We start from the raw sequence: 17,907 nt of genomic DNA on the forward strand, positions 1-17,907 counted from the left end.
AAATGTGCAACCTGGGACAACCTTAGGTAAACTTAGATGGCACCCTGTGTGAGCGTAAGTGGGTGAACAACCACGGCCCCCTAGAGGGGCCTCACATGTCTGGTCCAGCCCCCGCTCTGAGGGAGCCTTGGGGACCTAGGCCTCGAGCCTGGCGTGCTTGTGGCTGTGCTTGGGGATAGGCCCACCTGCTCTACGATCAGGCAGTGGGAAGCACGAGTGTGGATTAGAATAAAACGATTCTAGCTAAATTACTGTCTCCAGAAGTAGCCTTCGGTTCCTGTGCCTGTCTCGCTGGCAGTACAACACGGAGCCATTAGAGTCCGACTGTACCCGTGACTGCTGCCAGACAGGCGCCTCCAGTCCCCTGGGCAGCAGGCAGTGTGGTGGGCATGCCAGGCTTCCGCAGGCTTCTCTGACGCGACCTAGATGTGTGTGCTTCACCCAAGCCTTGGACAAGCGTCTATTTTTAGCCTCACTGGTCCTTACTTTTTTTTTTTTTTTTTTTTTTTAGCTCCATTTTATTTCCAGTTACTTGGCTGCATTCCCAAATGAAATTGAAAACCTCAGTAATGAAGAAAAGTTCATTATAGAAGAAGAAATGCTGGTTGAAGTCAATAGGTAAACTTTTTCCTTTGCTGATTTGTGAAGATAGCTTGCCTCTGTGTAGAATGTGGTTGGGATGCCTCCTGGCCATGGAGTACTTTAAGAGCCTTTGACGCACATCCCTAGGACTTGTACTTTGTCAAAAACAGAACATTGGTACTTCTCTCGGCTGAGTTCAGGTGTCAGCAGGTGAGGGGAACAGGGTCTGCCCCCAGGAGGGCAGGACGTGCGTAAGACTCAGCCGGGCTAAGCTGCTGCCAGTCAGGCCGTGCACTCTCGCCTCTGAGGCTCATGGACTGGAGGGTTCCATCTAATAATACATCTCCTAGGAAATGATTAAATCTGCGTGTATTAGTTCTGAGTCTTGCTTTTAACTGTTTTTCATCAGCTCTTAAAGCAAAGCTCAGAAACTTTCAAAGTAACTTTGCCCACTTTGTACTGTCTGCCCCACTTCACGGGGCACCTCTTCGTGGTTCAGGCATGTCCACACCCTTCACCGAGCACGCCACCCCCTGGGTGCCACCTGCAGCATAGGCTGCCCTTGCTGGTTCTTGACCAGGTGGAAATAGAAGAGAGTGGAGAGACCCACACAGAAGGGGTGGTACCAGGGGCGGCGAGTGGGGACTGCCGGGAGGACAGGGCTGGGTTTAGTGAGGGAGCCAGAGCACTGGTCCTGGGACTAGCACTTTTGTTCACTTGCACAAGGCCCAGAGGTATGAATGTGAGAATTTGGACTCCTGTAACAGGCATGGCGCAGCCTGGAGGGGCACTGCCTCAGACTCTCCTGTGCTTGGTTTTGCTTCCGTGAGGGAGGAGGGGGTGAGGGCATCGTCCTGCCTCCTGGGACAGGCCGTGAGCTCTCAAAGGCCCGCAGTTTCTCCTCTTGCTGGTGATGTGGTGCAGGTGCTGATGCTGTGTCCTCACACACGGCAGCACAGTGTCTTAAATGTCACCCAGGCTTCACCGGCATGGCCACCAAGGCCTCCAGGGGAGCCCTGTGAATGCAGTTAACATGTGCCAGGGACAGGCAGTTGGCGTGTTCACACCTGTCAGGCTGCGGTGCTCCCTCTGGCCATGGAGGATAACCCCACTGAGTTTGCCCAGAAGGTTCGCGTCCAGATGAATGGACATGAGCTAGAGTGCCCATCTAGCAGAAAGACCTCCCTGGCCCTCTGACGGGTGCCACATATTTACTCACGTGTGTTTCCTGCTTCTGTAATGACAGGTTTGCCCTTGCCTCCCATTTCTTCTGGGCACTGTGGTCCATCGTGCAGGCCAAGATTTCATCCATCGAATTCGGCTACATGGTATGTTTGGGAGGTGCTTTTGCTCTTCTGCTCCCGGGGAGAAAAGGCTACATTATTGTGAATGCCGGTGGAAGTAGTCCCACCCAGAGTTACCCGTTCCCTGTAAGTGCCTGAACCAGGGCACCCGGCACCCGGACAGCAGGCTCAGCCGGGAAGGTAGCAGAAAGGCTGTCATTGAAGCCCCTCTGATGGAGGCTCCGTGCCTGTGGAGGCTGCCTCACTCCTGGGGCAGCAGGCCCTCCTTCCCTGCATCAGAAAAGTGCTGTATGGGCCCCTGGTTCTGACGGGAGTTGTAGAGCTGCAGACCTGAGAGGTCTAGCCCCCAACCTTGGTCTCTCATGACACAGGGACAGAGTAGGAGTATGGGATGCATCTGTCACCACTCCATTTTCTGGCCTCCAGCCTCACCTCAGGTGGGAGCTGTGCTGAGTTAGACATCCTACTCATAGGCAAGCTAGGCTATCATTTTATTCCAACCTTCAGAGCTGTCTCGGTCATAGACACTGTAGTTACCCTCCATGAGTGTGGGTGGGTGTCCTGGGGCGGGGCACACAGAAGTCTGGAGTGAGCACCTTGCTTTGGGACAGGTGGTATTTTCCTCCTTGATCCTCTATCAGGGTAATTTCTGCTTCAAGACAGAAGTTAGTGAATGCACAGGTGCTGAGGGGCAGAGGGTAGGGGATGCATAGGTGCTGAGGCTGAAGGGGAAGTTTGGATTTTTAAAGCAAATATGAGTCATGGTCAAATGACACAGACAAAGTAGACTTTTTTATTTTGTGCTTACGAGCACCTGGGAACTTTCTGCTTTAAAGGGGGAGCCTTTGTCCATCAATGACTTCTTGAACACTTGGGGTGAATGAGTTGGGGAACCAGGAAAGGTCCTGTCTGGGTGGCGGGGCCAGGTGGGCCATGCAACCAAACTGGGTACCTTTAAGATGAAGGTGTGGGGTGAACACTGCCAGCAGCGTGAGAAGATGTTTCTAGAACGGGTGGGCTCCTGGGCAGGATCCGAGCAGCATTTGGGTAGGCAGGAGCCCGGGTTGAGCGCTGTCCTCCTGTCTCCTAGGAGTATGCCCAAGCGAGGTTCGATGCCTATTTCCACCAGAAGAGGAAGCTGGGGGTGTGACCGCGGGAGGACTTCTTACCCTCCGTCCCTGGACTGCGTGGGGCGGCCGAGCCATGGAGCCCTCTGCTCCAACTGCTGTTCCTGCGGCAAGAAGCTGGGATGGCTCGCTGCCGCACACAGATGTGTATGATACAAAAGACTGTATTAAAACTGAGTAACATTTATTTCATATCTTGTTTACGATTTCACTAGGCCTCTGACAAGCTCTGGCAGCAGAAACACAGTTCAGTAGTGCAATAGTGTGATAGCTCAGATTCCTCTAGTCCAGAGAGGCCCCGCCTGCGCAGACATGCAGCCAGCCAGCACGCCACCACGGGCGCTTCTGGTCACTGTTGACTCTTTACAGGACTTTACCCTGCTGGTGAGCACTGTCCCGGCTCTCTGTAGGTAACGTGTGCAGACACTGCTCACTCCTGAGGGTGACGAGGGACAGGCAGACCGTGACACTGCCCATGGCCTGCCAGTCGTCTCCAGAAGCTGTTCCTTCACCCTCTGGTCCAAAAGGCTGAAGCTCAAGGAAGCAGAATGCACACGGCGGGCGCCAGCTGCTGTCTCCATGCGATGAATGTAGCTCCTGGTACCTGTCGTGTGTTCAGTTGTATGGACAGATCTCTCCCTAAGTGGGTGTAGCCTCTGCCTCGCCCTCCTCACTGAATGTTGCTTTATTAACTCTGCCTCGAAGGGCCACGGCGGGCAAGGGCAGCGTGGGGATGTGCAGGGCCCTGCCTCCCAGCTGCCTCCCGCGGGGACCAGGGGCTTTGTCCCCTCCCTGCCGCCTTTTCTCCTCCACGACTGCAGCCTGGAGCTGACCGTTCTGTGACAGGGCTGTCTGCCCCAGGGCCCCTCAGGAGCAGAAACCCTGGCTGGGGCTCTCGGTGGCCAACCCTCACTGCTCTGACGCCCCAGTGTCCTTCCGGTGGGACCAGCAGCCTGTGTGTGACATGTGGGGCGTGGGTAGACTATAGCTGTGAAATTTGTATATGTTAAATATCCTTTGGGATACATTTTTTAAACCTGAACTCTTATTGAATTATTTCTGTGCATACAGTTCTGCTACCACAGAGATTGTACTATACAAACAATAAAAAAATAAAACCCCATCTTCAGCTGTCACCTTTGAGTCATGCAGCGGCGGCCCAGTACGTGCACCGGCGTCTGCTCCTGGCGTGCAGGCTGCACGGGCACAGAGGGGACACAGCAGCGCAGTCACTGGGAGGTTGGGCCAGGGCAGGGGGAGACTTCCCACTGTTCACCTTGTAGACATTTAAAACTTAACCAGGGAAATGTGTTTTGATGTTCAAGCAATAAATGATACTGAGCTGCATGAGAGCTCACTTAAAACCTAGGTTCCAACTCCTTCCTGGGCCCACAGGCCAGGCGGTCACCTGGCCGGCCTCATCCCCACTCCCCTCCAGCCTTCCTCCTCACCATGCCATGCGATGCTCGGGGGCCAGGTCGTCAGATGACGGGCTTCACATCAGCTCAAAACAGTCACCACGCCAAGAACGCAGTGCCATCCTGGAGACCACCCTCACTCGCATCCTCCCTGGCTCATCCCTTATTCACCACACGCGTCTTTTCCTGAAAGTGACGTCTTCACTCAGGTGTCTCCTGCTTGAGACCGAGCAGGGATCAGGCCTGTCCCTGTGTCTCCTGATGACCTCCTTGCCCCAGGAGTGCCCAGTGCAGTCCTTTGCATATGCTGGTCCATGGCAACCAGACCTCCAGCCAGGCTCCCAGCCATCCATGTCAGCCAGCGAGCGTCTCCCTAGGCCACACCTGCCTCCTCACAAAATACCACACACCAGCTCGGAGCATGTCAGGGTCCCTCTCGCCACCCCCACCCTGCAGGTCTGCCCAGCTCTGCTCCCCAGGGAGGTGTAAGGCTTGGGGCCTGGCTTACACTCACAGCCTGAGTCCCCCACACCAGCTTCCTCTGTTCCTCACCAGACATGGCCATCATCGTTTCTCAGCCACATCTGCCAGGCACGTGGGATTGCCACACAGCCCCTGAGGGACAGTCCTGGACCCAAGGGACAGGCTCCTGGCAGCTGGCCGGATAAGAGGCACAGCGATGGGGCCAGGCCCCCGGGCTCGCTGCACCCAGGGCGTCTAGCCTCAAAGCGGCCTTTGTTCCAGGCCGTCCAGCTGGAGAGAGGCCTCTGAGAAGCATTGGCTTGGCCTCCCAGTGGTGGGATCCAGGCCAGGAAGCTACAGGGGCCCCTGCCCCACCAGCTAAAGGACAGCCTCCAGGGAGCAGGTCTGGCTGCCGAGGAAGCTAGGCAAGGCCGAAGCTCCCGGGATGGGGAGACAGGGCCTAGAGTCTGGCTATGCCCCCTTACGCTTGGCGCTGTCCTGGCCAGCCTCTGCCCTTCCCTGCAGGATGGTGGCCTCTGGTGTACGACACCCCTGCTCGCCCCGTATGGAGTGCCCTGGTCCAGTCCCAGCACGAGGGATGGGAGCATTGGCCAATTCATGCCAGGCACCCTCTCCACACCCAACATTCTCTCACAGCCAGTTTGCACACCCTCGAGGATGGGAAGCTCACTCCCCCTGGCCCAGCCTGGGAAGACACTCATTCTGAGCTAGAATGTGCAGGGAGCATCCCTCCTTGGTCCACCCGAGTTTGGGCTTATTACAGATGGGCCCATGGGCCCTCTCCCCAACTTCTCAAGGCCCTTGGTCATGGGCCGGTGCCTCCCACCACCTCAGCTGCAAAGAAGAAGACAGGCGTAGAGGCTGCCATGGGGTCCACGAAACCAAGAGGCTCATGGCAGGACCAGCCCACGCCCACAGCCCAGAGTCCTGCTGTTCTGGCGCGGCCCAGGCTCTGCCACACCAGCCTCCCCAGCCCCTGCTTTGCAGACGGGACCCAGACACAGTCCTGAGACTTCCTCCTCTTTATTCCTTTCCTGCTTCACTCAGCAAGCTGGGGGGGGATGGGGGGGGGAGGGGCGGCGGCGCTGGCATGGCCACAGGTGGGCGCTATTGGTCCTCCATGGAGAAGGTGAAGGGGTTCAGCTTATAGCCAGTGCCCGAGTAGAACTTGTTCTGGAACTCCACCCTGGAGTGAGAAGGGAGAGCTGGTGAAGGGAAGGCCTTGCCCTTCCCCCGAGCCTCCCAGCAGTCGGGTGGGCCGCTCACCAGTGCAGCCGCAGGGCGTGCAGGAAGGCGGAGAGCCCCTCCATCACTAGCAGGATGGCCACGGTCAGCACAGCGAAGGCGGCAAAGACGGGGACCAGCACCAGGGCCACCACACCCATCTCTCGTCCCATGCCCAGGCCTATGCGCATCACCATGGCCCACAGGACCTCTGACAGCTCTGTGGGTGAAGAGGGGGCAGTGGAGACCAGGGGCCAGGGGTGCCCACCCCGCGTCCTCGGCAGCCTGAAGCCCACTTTACAGAGGGGACCCTGAGGCCCAGAGAAGTGACCCGCCCAGGCCACCCCGCCAGCAGCTGTGTGTGCAAGCTGGAGCCAGGACTTAACCGTGGCCGGGCCACCCAGCACACTGCTCACTCACGGGCATGGGCCAGGCTCAGGGCCCAGAGGCGCAGGTAGGAGGCCGTGTTGGAGATGCAGCCCAGGCAGAACTCGATGGTGTGGATGGCCTGGTGCATGAACACCTCAGAGAGCACAAACTGAGGGGGCGGGAGGGGGGACAGTAAGGGGCGGGCCAGGCCAGCGGTTACCCCCCACTCAGGAAGGCACCACACCCACCTTGGCTTCCTCTTGGTCCCCTGGGTGCTCCGCCTTCTCCTCATCAGAGCCCCTAGCGTCGGGCGAGTCCAGAAGCCCAGTCTTGACCTCATCCTTGGGACGGGGTGTAGGCAGCGTCAGCGGACCCACCCAGACAGGCCCACGCTGCCCCTACTGCCTGCACACAGCCACTCAGAGGAGCAAGGTGGGTCTCGGGCTGGCAGCGGCCCCACCTCCCTACAGCACCCCCCTACCTGCAGTTGGCCAGCACGCCTCAAGCGCCGGTGGTGATTCCAGCGAAGGAACAAGGGTGTGCCAAGCAGCAGGACGGGCACTGTGGCCAGGGCCAGGACCACCAATGCAGACTGCACTACCTCCTGCAGGGGAGGGGGCCGAGTCAGGCTGCCCCTGCAAGCCACACACCCAGGCAGCCTACAGTCTGCTCCTCCCCCGGGTCCCCTCCCTGAGCAGGACATCACTGCGTGAGGAATCCTCGGCGAGAAGGGGACAGGCTCCCGGGACCCACTGTGTGCCACCTCGCTGGGAGCCTCCCACTGTCCCTGAACCTCCGCATCTCACAGCTCGGGCCAGCATCCCTGATTCTCAGATGAGGACTGGACCACCCTGAGTGGCCCCGTGACCGGGGGCCGCTGAGGGGTGTGAGCCCACTCGCCGCCCCAGCCCACCTGCCCGGGGAAGAGTGGCCGGTTGGTGGGGCTGCGAGAGAAGAGGAACATGTTGATGAAGTGGATGAGGATGCTGGGGGCGGAGGCGGCGCCGGCAGCCGAGACGCGCAGCCACTTGTAGATGACCATGAAGACCAGGTAGCCAAACAGGCCCAGCAGGAAGACCAGCTCCGGCAGGGTCTCCAGCACCAGCCGGTGCCACTGGCCAAAGTGTCTGGGGTGGGACAAGGGCCGAGTCACTGACCACCCTGGCCCCGCAGTCCCCACGTCCCCCACCAGAGCCTCGGCCTCACATGTGGTTGAAGACTCCTAGGACCACCCCGAAGGCCATGTGGGTGACCCCCAGGATGACGGACATCTTCATCTTGAAGGAGTTGAGGAAGGTCAGGTGGTTGACAGCCAGGCTCCAGATCTGGGGTGGCAGGAGGGACAGGCGTCATCTCACCAGCCTGTTTGTCCCCTTGAGGGCCTCAGCACAATCTGTCATCTGCCCCCCAAGAGGCAGCAGGGCGCACTGGTTAAGGCACAGACACGGCCAGACAGCCTGGGCCAACCCCAGCTCTTCCTAACGGGTGACCTCGGGTCCCCTCCTGGGCCTCAGCTGCCTCCTCTGTAAAATGGGAAGGACGCTAGGGGGCGCCTCGTGGAGTTGTCACCGAAATGAAGCGGTCATTGCACACAGGGCTCAGAGCAGCGCCCGCCACAGCGACCCAGGGCTGCCATCACTCTGACAGCCTCTCTGCTTCGTGGCTGCAGGAAGCGCCCGGCAAGGAGGCCCCTCGTCTGTGTGGGGCCCCGAGCATCCGGCACCAGAACTGGGCTGCCCTCCTGCTGGCCTGCAGCCAGGACTCACGGGGTCGATGCCGAAGGGGTAGGGTCCCAGGAAGACGCCGGTGATGTTGGGGTCCAGAGAGAGCAGGGGGTGGTTGGCCAGGAACTTGTCACTGTGGCAACAGCAGGCAGGGTGGTCAAGGCAGTGGGGACGGGGCAGGGCGGCGGGGACCCGGGGGCAGTGGGGACGACGGCGGGCCTCACCTCCAGCCGGACTGGTTGGCCATGGCGGCCACGCTCCAGCCCGAGGGGAAGATGACGGTGGCGCGGCTGAAGCACTCGTTGTAGATGAAGCCGGTGTAGACAGAGAACAGACCCATGAGCAGGAGCAGGTAGCGGCCACCAAAGAAGGTCTGCCAGATCTGGGGGGGCGGGGGGGGGCTGTGAGACAAGACCCGGACCCCTCCCCCCGCCAGCCCTTCCCCCCTCTCCCGCTGCCCTTACTTGCCTCATTCTTTGCTGTCTTGATGGCCGGCCGGTCCTCAGCCAGCACCATGGCCAGGGCGAAGAGGAACATGAGCAGCCCGTGGCCCACGTCCCCAAACATGACGGCGAAGAGGAAGGGGAAGGTGATGATGGTGTAGGGCGCTGCGGGAGAGGAGCCCTGCGCTCAGTGGACCCCACAGCCGAATGTGCATCTTGTACAAGATGCCACGGAGGCCTGGACCCAGACTCTGGGACAGCAGCTGACTCAAACTTCTTTAGCAACACAGGGCGGCCCAACAGGACACACCTCAGTCTCACTGTGGCCCCTGGCCTGCGGGTGTGCAACCCCTGACGACTGCACACCTTCCCAAAGCCGCTCTGATTCCCATTTTACAGGTGAGACAACTGAGGCTCAGAGAAGCTAGGACACTTACTGAGGTAAGCGACTCAGACCCCAAACCCAGGCCACTCCTGCTGCAGCGCCTCGGCTCCATGCCCAACCCCTCAACCCTTGTTAGCTTCACCAGGGGATGCTGGGATAAACACACCCCCACACGCCGCCGTGCCCGTGTGACGGGGCATCACAGGGAGTGTGCCCCTCTCGCCTGCAGAGGGTGGGACAGGCCCAATGTGTACGCCACCCTCCCAAGCTTCCACCAAAGCTGGGGGGTGCCGTGGCTCTCACCGGGGTTGACCTCCTGGTAGCGGCCCACACCGTAGGCATCCACGATGGCCTGGAAGCTGGCCGTGAAGCGAGTGGTACGGATGAGTGTGGGGGGCATGTCCCGGCAGGGGATTCGGTGAACCACGGCGCTCACACCCGCCTCGCTCTGGGCACCCGGCAGGCAGGCAAGCAGACAGACGGACAGATGAGACTGGGCCTTCAGGGACCCTTGACCCCCCCCGCCCCTCCGCCAGGCCCTGATGGAGACATGGAGCACCGAGGGTGCTGGCCGGGCGAGTGCTGGGGATCCTGGGGCAGCCCCTCCCTTCTCTGTGCAGGAGGCTGACCAGCCCCACCGGCCCCGATCCAGGACGGAGAGAGCCAGACACCAGCTGGGCCAGAGTCGTTTGGAAAACCGAAACCCGCTGTTGCTCATCTAGGTGGCCTGGGAGAGGGAGCCCCATTGCCACCTGTGAGCACTGACTAGGTACTAGGTACGGGCAACCTGTGGTGTGTTCACTCCACAGCGACCCCTGGAGGCAGGGTCATTGCCACCTCCGGTCTGCGAGAGGTCACAGGGCCTGTGAGCCTGGATTTGAACCTGGTTTCTGATTTAATGCCCACCCCAGCCCAGCCGACAAGGTACCATGGCCCAGCCCAAGGGCTCTGGGACATCAGGGGGGTTGGGCCAGGGCCATCCAGGTGGACTCCTCGGGGAGGGGGAGCCCTGGCAAAGGCACAGCCTGGGAACGGGAAGTGTGCTGTGAGGCAGACACAGGCGGCGGCCGGGAGCAGGGGAGGCGGGAGACCCCGCCAGGCTCACCGAGCTGTCATGCAGTGCCTGCTGCACGGCGGGCAGGTCGCGCGTGGCACACCAGGCCTCGGCGATGAGGCACTTGTAGGTGGCGCTCACGCTGCACTGGTTGAGGGCCAGGTACACAGCCTTCATCTTGCGGATCTGCACCTGCCAGGGCGGCAGCAGCCGCTGCACCCGGCCCAGCACCTGGTTCAGGAAGCGCTCTGTCTCCCCCAGGACCTGAGGCCAGAAGGGGCAGTGAGGAGGAGCAGGGCAGGCCCCTGGGGGGTCGGCAGGGAGCGGGGGGGGGGGGGGGCGGGGGCGGGGGTAGAGGGAGGGGGCACAGGGTGGGACCAGGCCACGGGCTCCCACCTCCCGCAGCTCCTGGCTCTGCTGCTGGAGCTGCTGCAGGGCTCCCCGGCGGGCCTCCTCCTGCTCCTCGAACGGGAAGACGTGACAGTGGAAGCTGGCAGGGAGGACGGGTGACATGATTCTAGGCTGTGCAGGGGCTGGAGGCAGGGGGAGCTCACAGGGCAGTGCAGGGGCAGCAGGGGTCTGTCCTGTGAGCATGGACCGGGCACCGGCAGCCTGTGGTGTGTTCACTCTACAGTGCCCCCTGGAGGCAGGGCCATGGCACAAGGGCATGGGGGGGGGGGGCAGCCCCCCGGAGGGCTCACCAGTCAGTGATCTTCCGGATCTTCTGCCCGATCTGCTCGCCCCAGTAGGAGATGAGGAAGGTCATCCACGTGGCAGGCTCGCCCTGCCGGAGCGGGGCCCAGTTTACCCTGAAGTCCTGGCTCTGCCAAACACCTGACCCCAGCCCTGTGCCCCCCCCTCGCTCACCGTCACCGGGTCCTCCAGCTGCTGCTCTGTCTCCCTGAAGCTGGCGATGAGGAAGCCACGGCAGGCCCTCCAGAGCAGGCGCTCCAGGGCGGCGGCCTTGTGGGGTTCCACGGCGCCTGCCACAAAGCTGCCGGCCAGGCAGGGCTGAGTGGAGCGGCTCCTACCTCCCCCTGCATCGCCCTGGCTAGGCCACCCTGAGGCCAGGCCCTGCCCATGGGGGCCAACCAGGCACACTGGCCTTGCCCCCAGGGAGAAGGCAAGATCCCATCAGGCAAGGGCAGAACAGGAGAAATCCCCAGAGCAAGAAAAATCCCAGGCCTGAGGGAGGAGGGTGAGGGAGAGACCTGGACAAGGAGTCCTGGCCCAGCCCCATCTCTCAGGGCCTCCGCGGTGGCAGGAAAGAGCGTGAAGCTGCCCCTCACTTACTTGACCCTCAGGTCCTGGTGGGGCCCCTTGGGGGGCTGGAGCAGGGGGGTCCTTTCCGAGGAACCATCCGTGTGGGTGGCTGCCAACTAGGAGTGGAGAGGCACAGTGAGCCAGGGCCCAAATGGGGCCTGGCACCCCTCCCCTCGCCGTGCACCTGCCCGAGCTGGAACTGACCGAGGGGCCCTGGCCCTGGCCCAGCACGGCCGCGTGGAGCTGCAGCTTGTGCAGCTGGACCCGCAGGGCCTGCTCGTTGCCCCGCACGTCCCGGAGCTCCTGTGCCAGGCGATCCGACTCCTCCTGGATGCGCAGCAGGTCGCGGGGTGGGGGCGCCGGCAACCCACCCTCTGGTGGGGGCAGGGCCAGCCCAGCCCGCCGCACCTCCTCCTGCAGGAAGGCTGGGTGCAGAGGGATGGGCGTCAGGAGAGACCGGCCACAGAGGAGCCCCACCGGCTAATGGCCTCTATTAGCCAAGGGCTGGTGAATGTCTAGGGCAGCGGTGGGCAAACTTTCTGACTCGAGGGCCACAATGGGTTCTTAAACTGGACCGGAGGGCCGGAACAAAAGCATGGATGGAGTGTTTGTGTGAACTAATATAAATTCAAAGTAAACATCATTACATAAAAGGGTACGGTCTTTTTTTTTTTAGTTTTATTCATTTCAAACGGGCCGGATCCAGCCCGCGGGCCGTAGTTTGCCCACGGCTAGTCTAGGGGATCCCACCTGCAGCCCCAAACTCCACTGGCCACCCTCAAACTGATTCATTGAGTCCCAGACCCCCAGGAAAACCCCAGGACACACCCCCATTGCCACAGGTCTGCTCTGCTCCCCCTGAGCTCATGAGACTATGCCCAGCCAGGGTCTGGCTCCCACAGTGGCCTTCTAGGAAGACCGGCTCTGGCATTGCGAGGCCCGGGACATGAGCTTGCATGGAGGCCGCACAGAACCGGCCTGGGTACTTCTAAGCTATCACCAAGCTGTCACACCAGTACAGTGTGCTCGGCCTCCCCCCACAGGCTCCTCCGAGGGGGTGGGGGGGGGGTGCCGGAGAGGCACCAGCGCCGAGGTCCCTCTTGCCCAGGACGAAGAAGGAGTTGTTCCTGGGGCACCTGAGCCCAGATCCTGGCCTCTGCCCACCCCAGTCCATTTGCCGCAGAGAAAATTCTGCTCACGCTTAGAAACCACGGTGGCCCCAAAGGACAAATTCCTGGGCTCTCACACAGAATTCAAGGACGTTTCCCCTGGCCTCCGCCCTCTGCTCCCAAGAATGGGGGGTCCGCTCCCAAGATCTGTGGGGACCATTCCCACAGTGCCGGCTGCCCTCTCCTGGCTCTGCAGGGCCCAGCCTGGACCTCCCTCTTCTCTGTCTTTCACCTGGGTGACCCCGACTCTCCCTTTCATACCAAGCTCCTCCTCCAGGAAGCCTGCCTGGGATGTGGGCCTGGGGCCAACTCACTGAAGGTCTTCTCCAGCTCCTCACAGCGCCGAACATCCACCACAAAGCGTCTCTGGAAGGCACTCACCGAGGCGTTAAGCTGTGGTTGTGATGTGGAGTCAGGTTTTTGGGGCGGGGGGGCAGGGCGGGCCCCACCCCCAGGCCCGGCTCTCCTCAGGCTGTAGCTGGAGCCTCCCCCCAGAAGGTGCTATGCACACCGTGAACGTCCAGGTGCCCAGCTGGAGGCAGGCCGGACCCCACATGCCAAGGAGGGCACGGGAGAGCCAAGCAGGTCTGTCTGAACTCGGGCCAGGCCAGGGTGCCTCAGCTGGGAGCACGGCGTCCACAGCCGAGGCCGAGGGGTGCCAGCAGGGCTGTGCCATGCGGAGGGGAGGCGGTCCACCAGCTGGGTCCTCCCCACACCCTCCAGCCCACTCACATCTCTGAACTCCACGAGGCCCAGTTCGCCCAGCTGGCTCACACAGGTGTAGGCAGCAGCCGTGGGCAGGAAGAGCTGGGCCAGTGACACCTCCTCACTCCGGAACATGGAGCCCATGGTCCTGTGGGACGGGCAGGGGGTGGGGGCTCCGTCAGGCGCAGCCACAGGTCGGCATTCTGCATACCTCAGCTCACATGATCCTGGAAGGTCCTGTCACCATGCCCACCTGACAGGTGGGGAAACTGAGGCCCAGGAAGGCTCTGTGGGTGCTGCGGTCACAGGGGAAGCAGCCTGGCCCAGATGTAGGGACCCCACATCCTGACCCACAGCCCAACTTCAAGCCCTTTCCTAGCTTGGCTCTGCCTTATCCCAGACCCCTTCCCTCCACCCCTGATGGCTCCTGGTGACACTGGCCTCTGCTCCCACTGTCCCTCATCTGTGACCTGCCCTCACCCTGGACCCTACTCATCCTTGGGGTCCCATGGCCACTGCTCTTGGGACCCAGGGCCACAGACCTCACTGGTCACTAGTCTTCGTCTTTCTACCCCGGGACAGGGAGCATCTATGACAGCCGACAGCCGGCTGAGTTCGGGCCTGTCTCCACAGGCAGCTGGCGCCTCCCACCTGCGACGTCTGTGTGTCGAGGGGTGGGCATCGCCACTAGGTTCCCAGGGCTCAGTGAGGGCAGAGGGCAGAGGGGGGCACTCATGAACGGGGGACCTTGCCGAGGCCTGGGCTGCCTGGCAGCAGCCATTGTGGGTACGGGCGGGAGCAGCCTTCCAGGTGTTGAAACCCTTGAAAGTGAAACCGTGCGAACTTTAAAACGAGCCGGAAGGGTCTGGCGGGGCCTTGCTCAATCGTCCGCAGGGGGAGGGCCATGGTGGCCTCCAATGGGCCAGCGGATGCTCCCGCCCACAAGCCAGGGCTCCATGGCACTGCTCTGGGACCCAGGGCCAGCCACTTCCCCTCCTGGGGACTCAGTTTGCTTAGCTCTCAAACTGGGGGAGAGGGGCACAGACGCCGGTGAAGGCCCCGCTGAGGGTGAAAGTTTGGCACCAAAGTGCCTCGCCTGCCCAGCTGGGCACTTCCTCCCTCAGGGCCTGGTTTACTTAAGTCTAAATACGGAATGCAACCCGTCCAGCCAGGGAGAGGAGAGAATGCCTGGGGGCAGCCGAAGGCAAGGCGCAGAAGCTCTGGGACCTGGACAGGGAGGGGTGTGTAGAAGGGGCTGGATTCCACTCCCTGGGGGTCAGGACCATCGGAGGAGCCCTGCCCAAGCTGTGATTGGCTGTGTGGCCTTGAGGGAGTTTCTTATCCTCTCGGAGCCTCCACTTCCTCTTTGGGTAAATAGGACTTGGCCACCCCCCAGCAGAGACAGGACCTGGCTGGGGAGATGAGCCCCCACCCCAGGTAATCCCTTCACCCATTCTCTCTTATTTAAACGGAACAGCACTTTTGAAGGAAGAGGGCCCTGTAGGAAGCCAGGCCTGGGGACCCATGGGACGCGGCAGCCCTGAGCATCTGCTGTGGCAAATACAGCCTGGTGGCCCTGACTCACGAGGGCCTCAGGCCTGGGCATTTCCCTGGGTGGGACCAGCTGCGGTGGGCATGGGTATGTAGAAACCTGGCTAGACCCTTCCCTGGCCCACAACCTACCCCTCTTCCTTGGCCCCTGCCAGAGCCAGGGGCCACCCCAGTCCTGTTTAAGGAGCAAATGAAGATGCCTCTGTCCTGTGACCTTCAGAGTCCAGGGCACTCCTCACTCTGCCCTCCTCTCTTCCTGGTCCCTCGGGGGGCTGGAGGCTGAGGCCAGCTCCTCAGAAACCTGCCAGATCTCTCCTCTGAGCCCCTGGCACAGGATGATGAGCTGGGCTGGAGAAGGTCAGCCCCCTCCTCCATTCCAGAATGCTGGGCTCTGGAGTCAGAATGACCCCACTTGCCTCTAGCTCTGTTTCTTCCTACTTGGGTGGGTCTCAGTTTCCGCGTCTGTAAAATGGGTCGCTCCCTCGGAGGAAGATGCAGTCGAGAAAAGCTCTGAGTGCCACCAGGCCTGGCAGAGTTGGGCTCAGTCCTTAGCAGCTGTTAACACCCCATCCTCTTCCTCCTCCTCCTCCTAGTCGCCCCTGTGGCCCCCAGCAAGGCCTCACCCGGCGCGAGCACGCACCCCCGGCACTCACCCCGGCTCTGCTCGGCGCACCAGCGCCGCTCTGGCTCGGTTCCTTCTGTGTTCCCGGCTCTGCGATACCGGCCTCGGCGCCAACGCTACTCACTTTCCTGGGCGGGACGGAACCGAGAGGGGCGGGGCCAGTGAATTCCCGCCCCAGTCCCCACCCCAGGCTCCCGGGCTGGGGCGCGCTGGGCTCCGGTTTCTCGCCAGAGGCTGGAAAACAATTGTCGGCGTGGGGCGTGGAGGCCCTGAGACCCGAGCGGAGACGCTGACCACCGCCGACCAGGCTTGTCTACGCGGCCGGACTGGGGGAGGTGCTGAGCCCAGGCCCAGCTTGGGGGCTAGAGAATGGGCCCCCCACCACCCAGAGGGCTCGCTGGGCCTATGGCTGGGGGGACCCCGACACCCTCAGGCCTGGGGTCCAAGATCCGCGTAGGGTCCAAGCCCAGCACACTCCCCTCCTTCTTAGTGAGGCCTCAGTTACACCTGGTCCTTACACCTTCCTGCCTGTGACCACCCAGATGAGCGCTCTGTGCCCCGGGCCAGGCAAGGTTGTATTCCACTCGGCCCGCACCCAGCATGTGCTGGGCAGTGCTCCACGGGCTGCTGGGGTGCCCCAGGGACCTGGCTGACTCAACTCCAGGGGGTTCATCGTGTCCCAGCACTGAACTGGAGCGCACAGCTACCCAGCTGCCTGCACTTTGAGCAAACCAGGACCATAAACACTGGGGCCCAGGGCCCCTCAGCTATGGTGATCCTTGAAAGTCACACTGTGGGGTAGGAGTGAGCAAATGGAACCCCAGAACCAGGACTGGAAACTGAGCCACAGCCAAGGTCAGCGCCCAAGTAAAGTGGGGGATGTTTGGAGTACCATAGGATTGTTCCCAGAGGGAACCCTCAACACAACCAAACAGCCCCAGTGTGTGGGAGGGGTCTCAGGTCCACCCTGCCGGGTGCAGGGGAAACGGGAACTATCGAGGGGAACTATCGAGTTACAAAAGGGCGTCAGAGCTGCAGTCCTGACCCAGGAAAATGTGTTACTAAGGGAAAGACCACAGTGACCCGTTACTAAGAGTTTCTAGCTGTGTGCCCACACAGGCTCCATGCCCATTCTCTAATGCTGGTTGCCCGGGGAAAGTGATTTGGGACTTTTACGCCCCTTTTGCGATGGCCCCTTTGCAAGCGCTTTGCCACCAGGACTATTGGGGGGACTCCCAGGCACTTCCTGGGCTCTGGGTTCCCTTTGGAGCCTACACTTCCTTCTCATTCCTGTGCTGTTCCTTGGGCTGTGGGGGCCCAAAAGCCTTGGCCCGTGTTGGGGTCCAGCCTGGCCCAGGGGTCAGCAGTGATCTGGGAAAAGGGGATCCCTGGGCATGAGCTGGAGAAAGGCTGGGTTTCTTTGCTGCAGGCCTTCTCAGAGCCTTGACTGTTAACGTGCAGTGCTTGTCCGAGTGAAGGGGAGACTTGGTGACCCATGGAACTTGGGAAGCATCTTGGGAAGTGAGTGTTTATAACCTGGAAGTGATGGACAAGGGGGACCGAGTCAGACCGAGTCAGTCCGTTCACTGGATACAGGCCGTGTGATTCTGAGCAATCACTGCGTCTCTCTGCACCAGCTTCCCCACTAAGAACACACACAAATCCTTTCAGTGCTCAGCACCAACTCCTAGGGAGCTCATTCTGACTCTTCCACTGGCACTGGGCTTGCTTCCCAGAGGGAACCACACCACAAGCTGGGATTGTAAAGCAGGAAGTCCTGAGCAGAAGCCAAGCCAGCAGCCTGGTCTGGGGAACTTGGCAAGAAAAGGGGATGTGGCTGGAGTGAGGCAAGGCCGGCTCAAGGTCAGCAGAGCCTGTGTCACCATCCCATGACCGTTACCCCCGAGCAGGCTTCACTCTGACCAAAAAGAATGATCGGGCATTCCTGAGTTTCTGCCATTGACGTGCTTCTGCCTGAGACCTTGGGAGGCTCTGTGCCAGGGCCTTAGTTGTGGGGAGCCGTCAGGAGAGGGCAGGCCCAGGACCTAGCCTGTGGACACCCAGGACCATGGAACCGGAGCTGACTGCAGCCGGCCGAGCCCTGGAGAAAGTGCCTGAAAAGATGCGTGGCCAACAGGGCTGCTGTGGGCTGGAGCCCCAAGGAGGGCCTGACGGGTGCCAGAGTCCCCCGGGAAGGCTGGGCTGGCTCAGCGGGGCCCACCGGGGGACCGGGAGAGTCCACAGGCTGCGGCCGTCCCGGCGTGGACAGCAATACATGACAGAGGCGGTGGGGGTCAGAGCTTCTTTATTGGCAGCGGGGGCCGGGGCCAGCTGGGCGGCCTCACCGGTAGAGGTAGTCGGCCTGGATGTTGGCGGCGATCTCGGCCTCCCACTTGTCCCCGTTGTTCAGCAGCTTCTCCTTGTTGTACAGCAGCTCCTCGTGCGTCTCCGTGGAGAACTCAAAGTTGGGGCCCTGCGGGGGGG

The 17,907-nt window shown here is 61.4% G+C and overlaps 3 protein-coding genes across 9 annotated transcripts in view; 1 reads left to right on the plus strand and 2 right to left on the minus strand.

Moving 5' to 3' along the window:
* The window catches only part of CHKA (choline kinase alpha), a 45,134-nt gene extending 40,998 nt beyond the window's left edge, over positions 1-4,136 (plus strand). For all 3 annotated transcript variants that reach the window (XM_059709870.1, XM_059709871.1, XM_059709872.1), the window contains 3 exons: positions 512-618; positions 1,829-1,910; positions 2,977-4,136. In XM_059709870.1, the coding sequence (XP_059565853.1) occupies positions 512-618; positions 1,829-1,910; positions 2,977-3,036 (249 nt within the window). In that variant the 3' untranslated portion in view covers positions 3,037-4,136. The remainder of the gene's footprint in view (positions 1-511; positions 619-1,828; positions 1,911-2,976) is intronic.
* Positions 4,137-5,921: 1,785 nt separating this feature from the next.
* TCIRG1 (T cell immune regulator 1, ATPase H+ transporting V0 subunit a3) lies at positions 5,922-15,560 on the minus strand. 3 transcript variants are annotated; one of them, XM_059709867.1, is made up of 20 exons: positions 15,455-15,560; positions 13,278-13,397; positions 12,860-12,938; positions 11,581-11,801; positions 11,407-11,492; positions 10,981-11,107; positions 10,815-10,897; positions 10,510-10,603; positions 10,165-10,377; positions 9,363-9,507; positions 8,700-8,839; positions 8,456-8,613; positions 8,274-8,364; positions 7,714-7,832; positions 7,421-7,634; positions 6,989-7,111; positions 6,756-6,848; positions 6,559-6,676; positions 6,181-6,358; positions 5,922-6,100 (listed from the first exon to the last, which is right to left on the minus strand). In XM_059709867.1, exons 2-20 carry the CDS (start codon positions 13,392-13,394, stop codon positions 6,022-6,024), a joined length of 2,478 nt encoding a protein of 825 aa, XP_059565850.1. In that variant the 5' UTR covers positions 13,395-13,397; positions 15,455-15,560; the 3' UTR covers positions 5,922-6,021. The 3 variants fall into 3 exon arrangements, with proteins under 3 accessions (XP_059565850.1, XP_059565851.1, XP_059565852.1); XM_059709868.1 differs by lacking the exon at positions 15,455-15,560 and adding an exon at positions 15,218-15,432 and having other exon boundaries at positions 13,278-13,398; XM_059709869.1 differs by lacking the exon at positions 13,278-13,397 and having other exon boundaries at positions 15,455-15,473.
* Positions 15,561-17,711: 2,151 nt separating this feature from the next.
* NDUFS8 (NADH:ubiquinone oxidoreductase core subunit S8) overlaps positions 17,712-17,907 on the minus strand; it is a 77,146-nt gene continuing 76,950 nt past the window's right edge. For all 3 annotated transcript variants that reach the window (XM_059709887.1, XM_059709886.1, XM_059709885.1), the window contains exon 7: positions 17,712-17,896. In XM_059709887.1, the coding sequence (XP_059565870.1) occupies positions 17,765-17,896 (132 nt within the window). In that variant the 3' untranslated portion in view covers positions 17,712-17,764. The remainder of the gene's footprint in view (positions 17,897-17,907) is intronic.

Source organism: Myotis daubentonii, chromosome 9 (assembly GCF_963259705.1).
Source record: "Myotis daubentonii chromosome 9, mMyoDau2.1, whole genome shotgun sequence".
Lineage (NCBI taxonomy): Eukaryota > Metazoa > Chordata > Mammalia > Chiroptera > Vespertilionidae > Myotis > Myotis daubentonii.

Coding starts and splice junctions, on each gene's coding strand:
- TCIRG1 (XM_059709867.1), bottom strand. CDS start 13,394: ATGGGCTCCATGTTCCGGAGTGAGGAGGTGTCACTGGCCCAGCTCTTC. Junction 9,508..10,164: donor AGGCACTGCATGACAGCTCG/GTGAGCCTGGCG, acceptor CCGGGTGCCCAG/AGCGAGGCGGGTGTGAGCGC. Junction 8,840..9,362: donor CTACCAGGAGGTCAACCCCG/GTGAGAGCCACG, acceptor CCTCTCCCGCAG/CGCCCTACACCATCATCACC.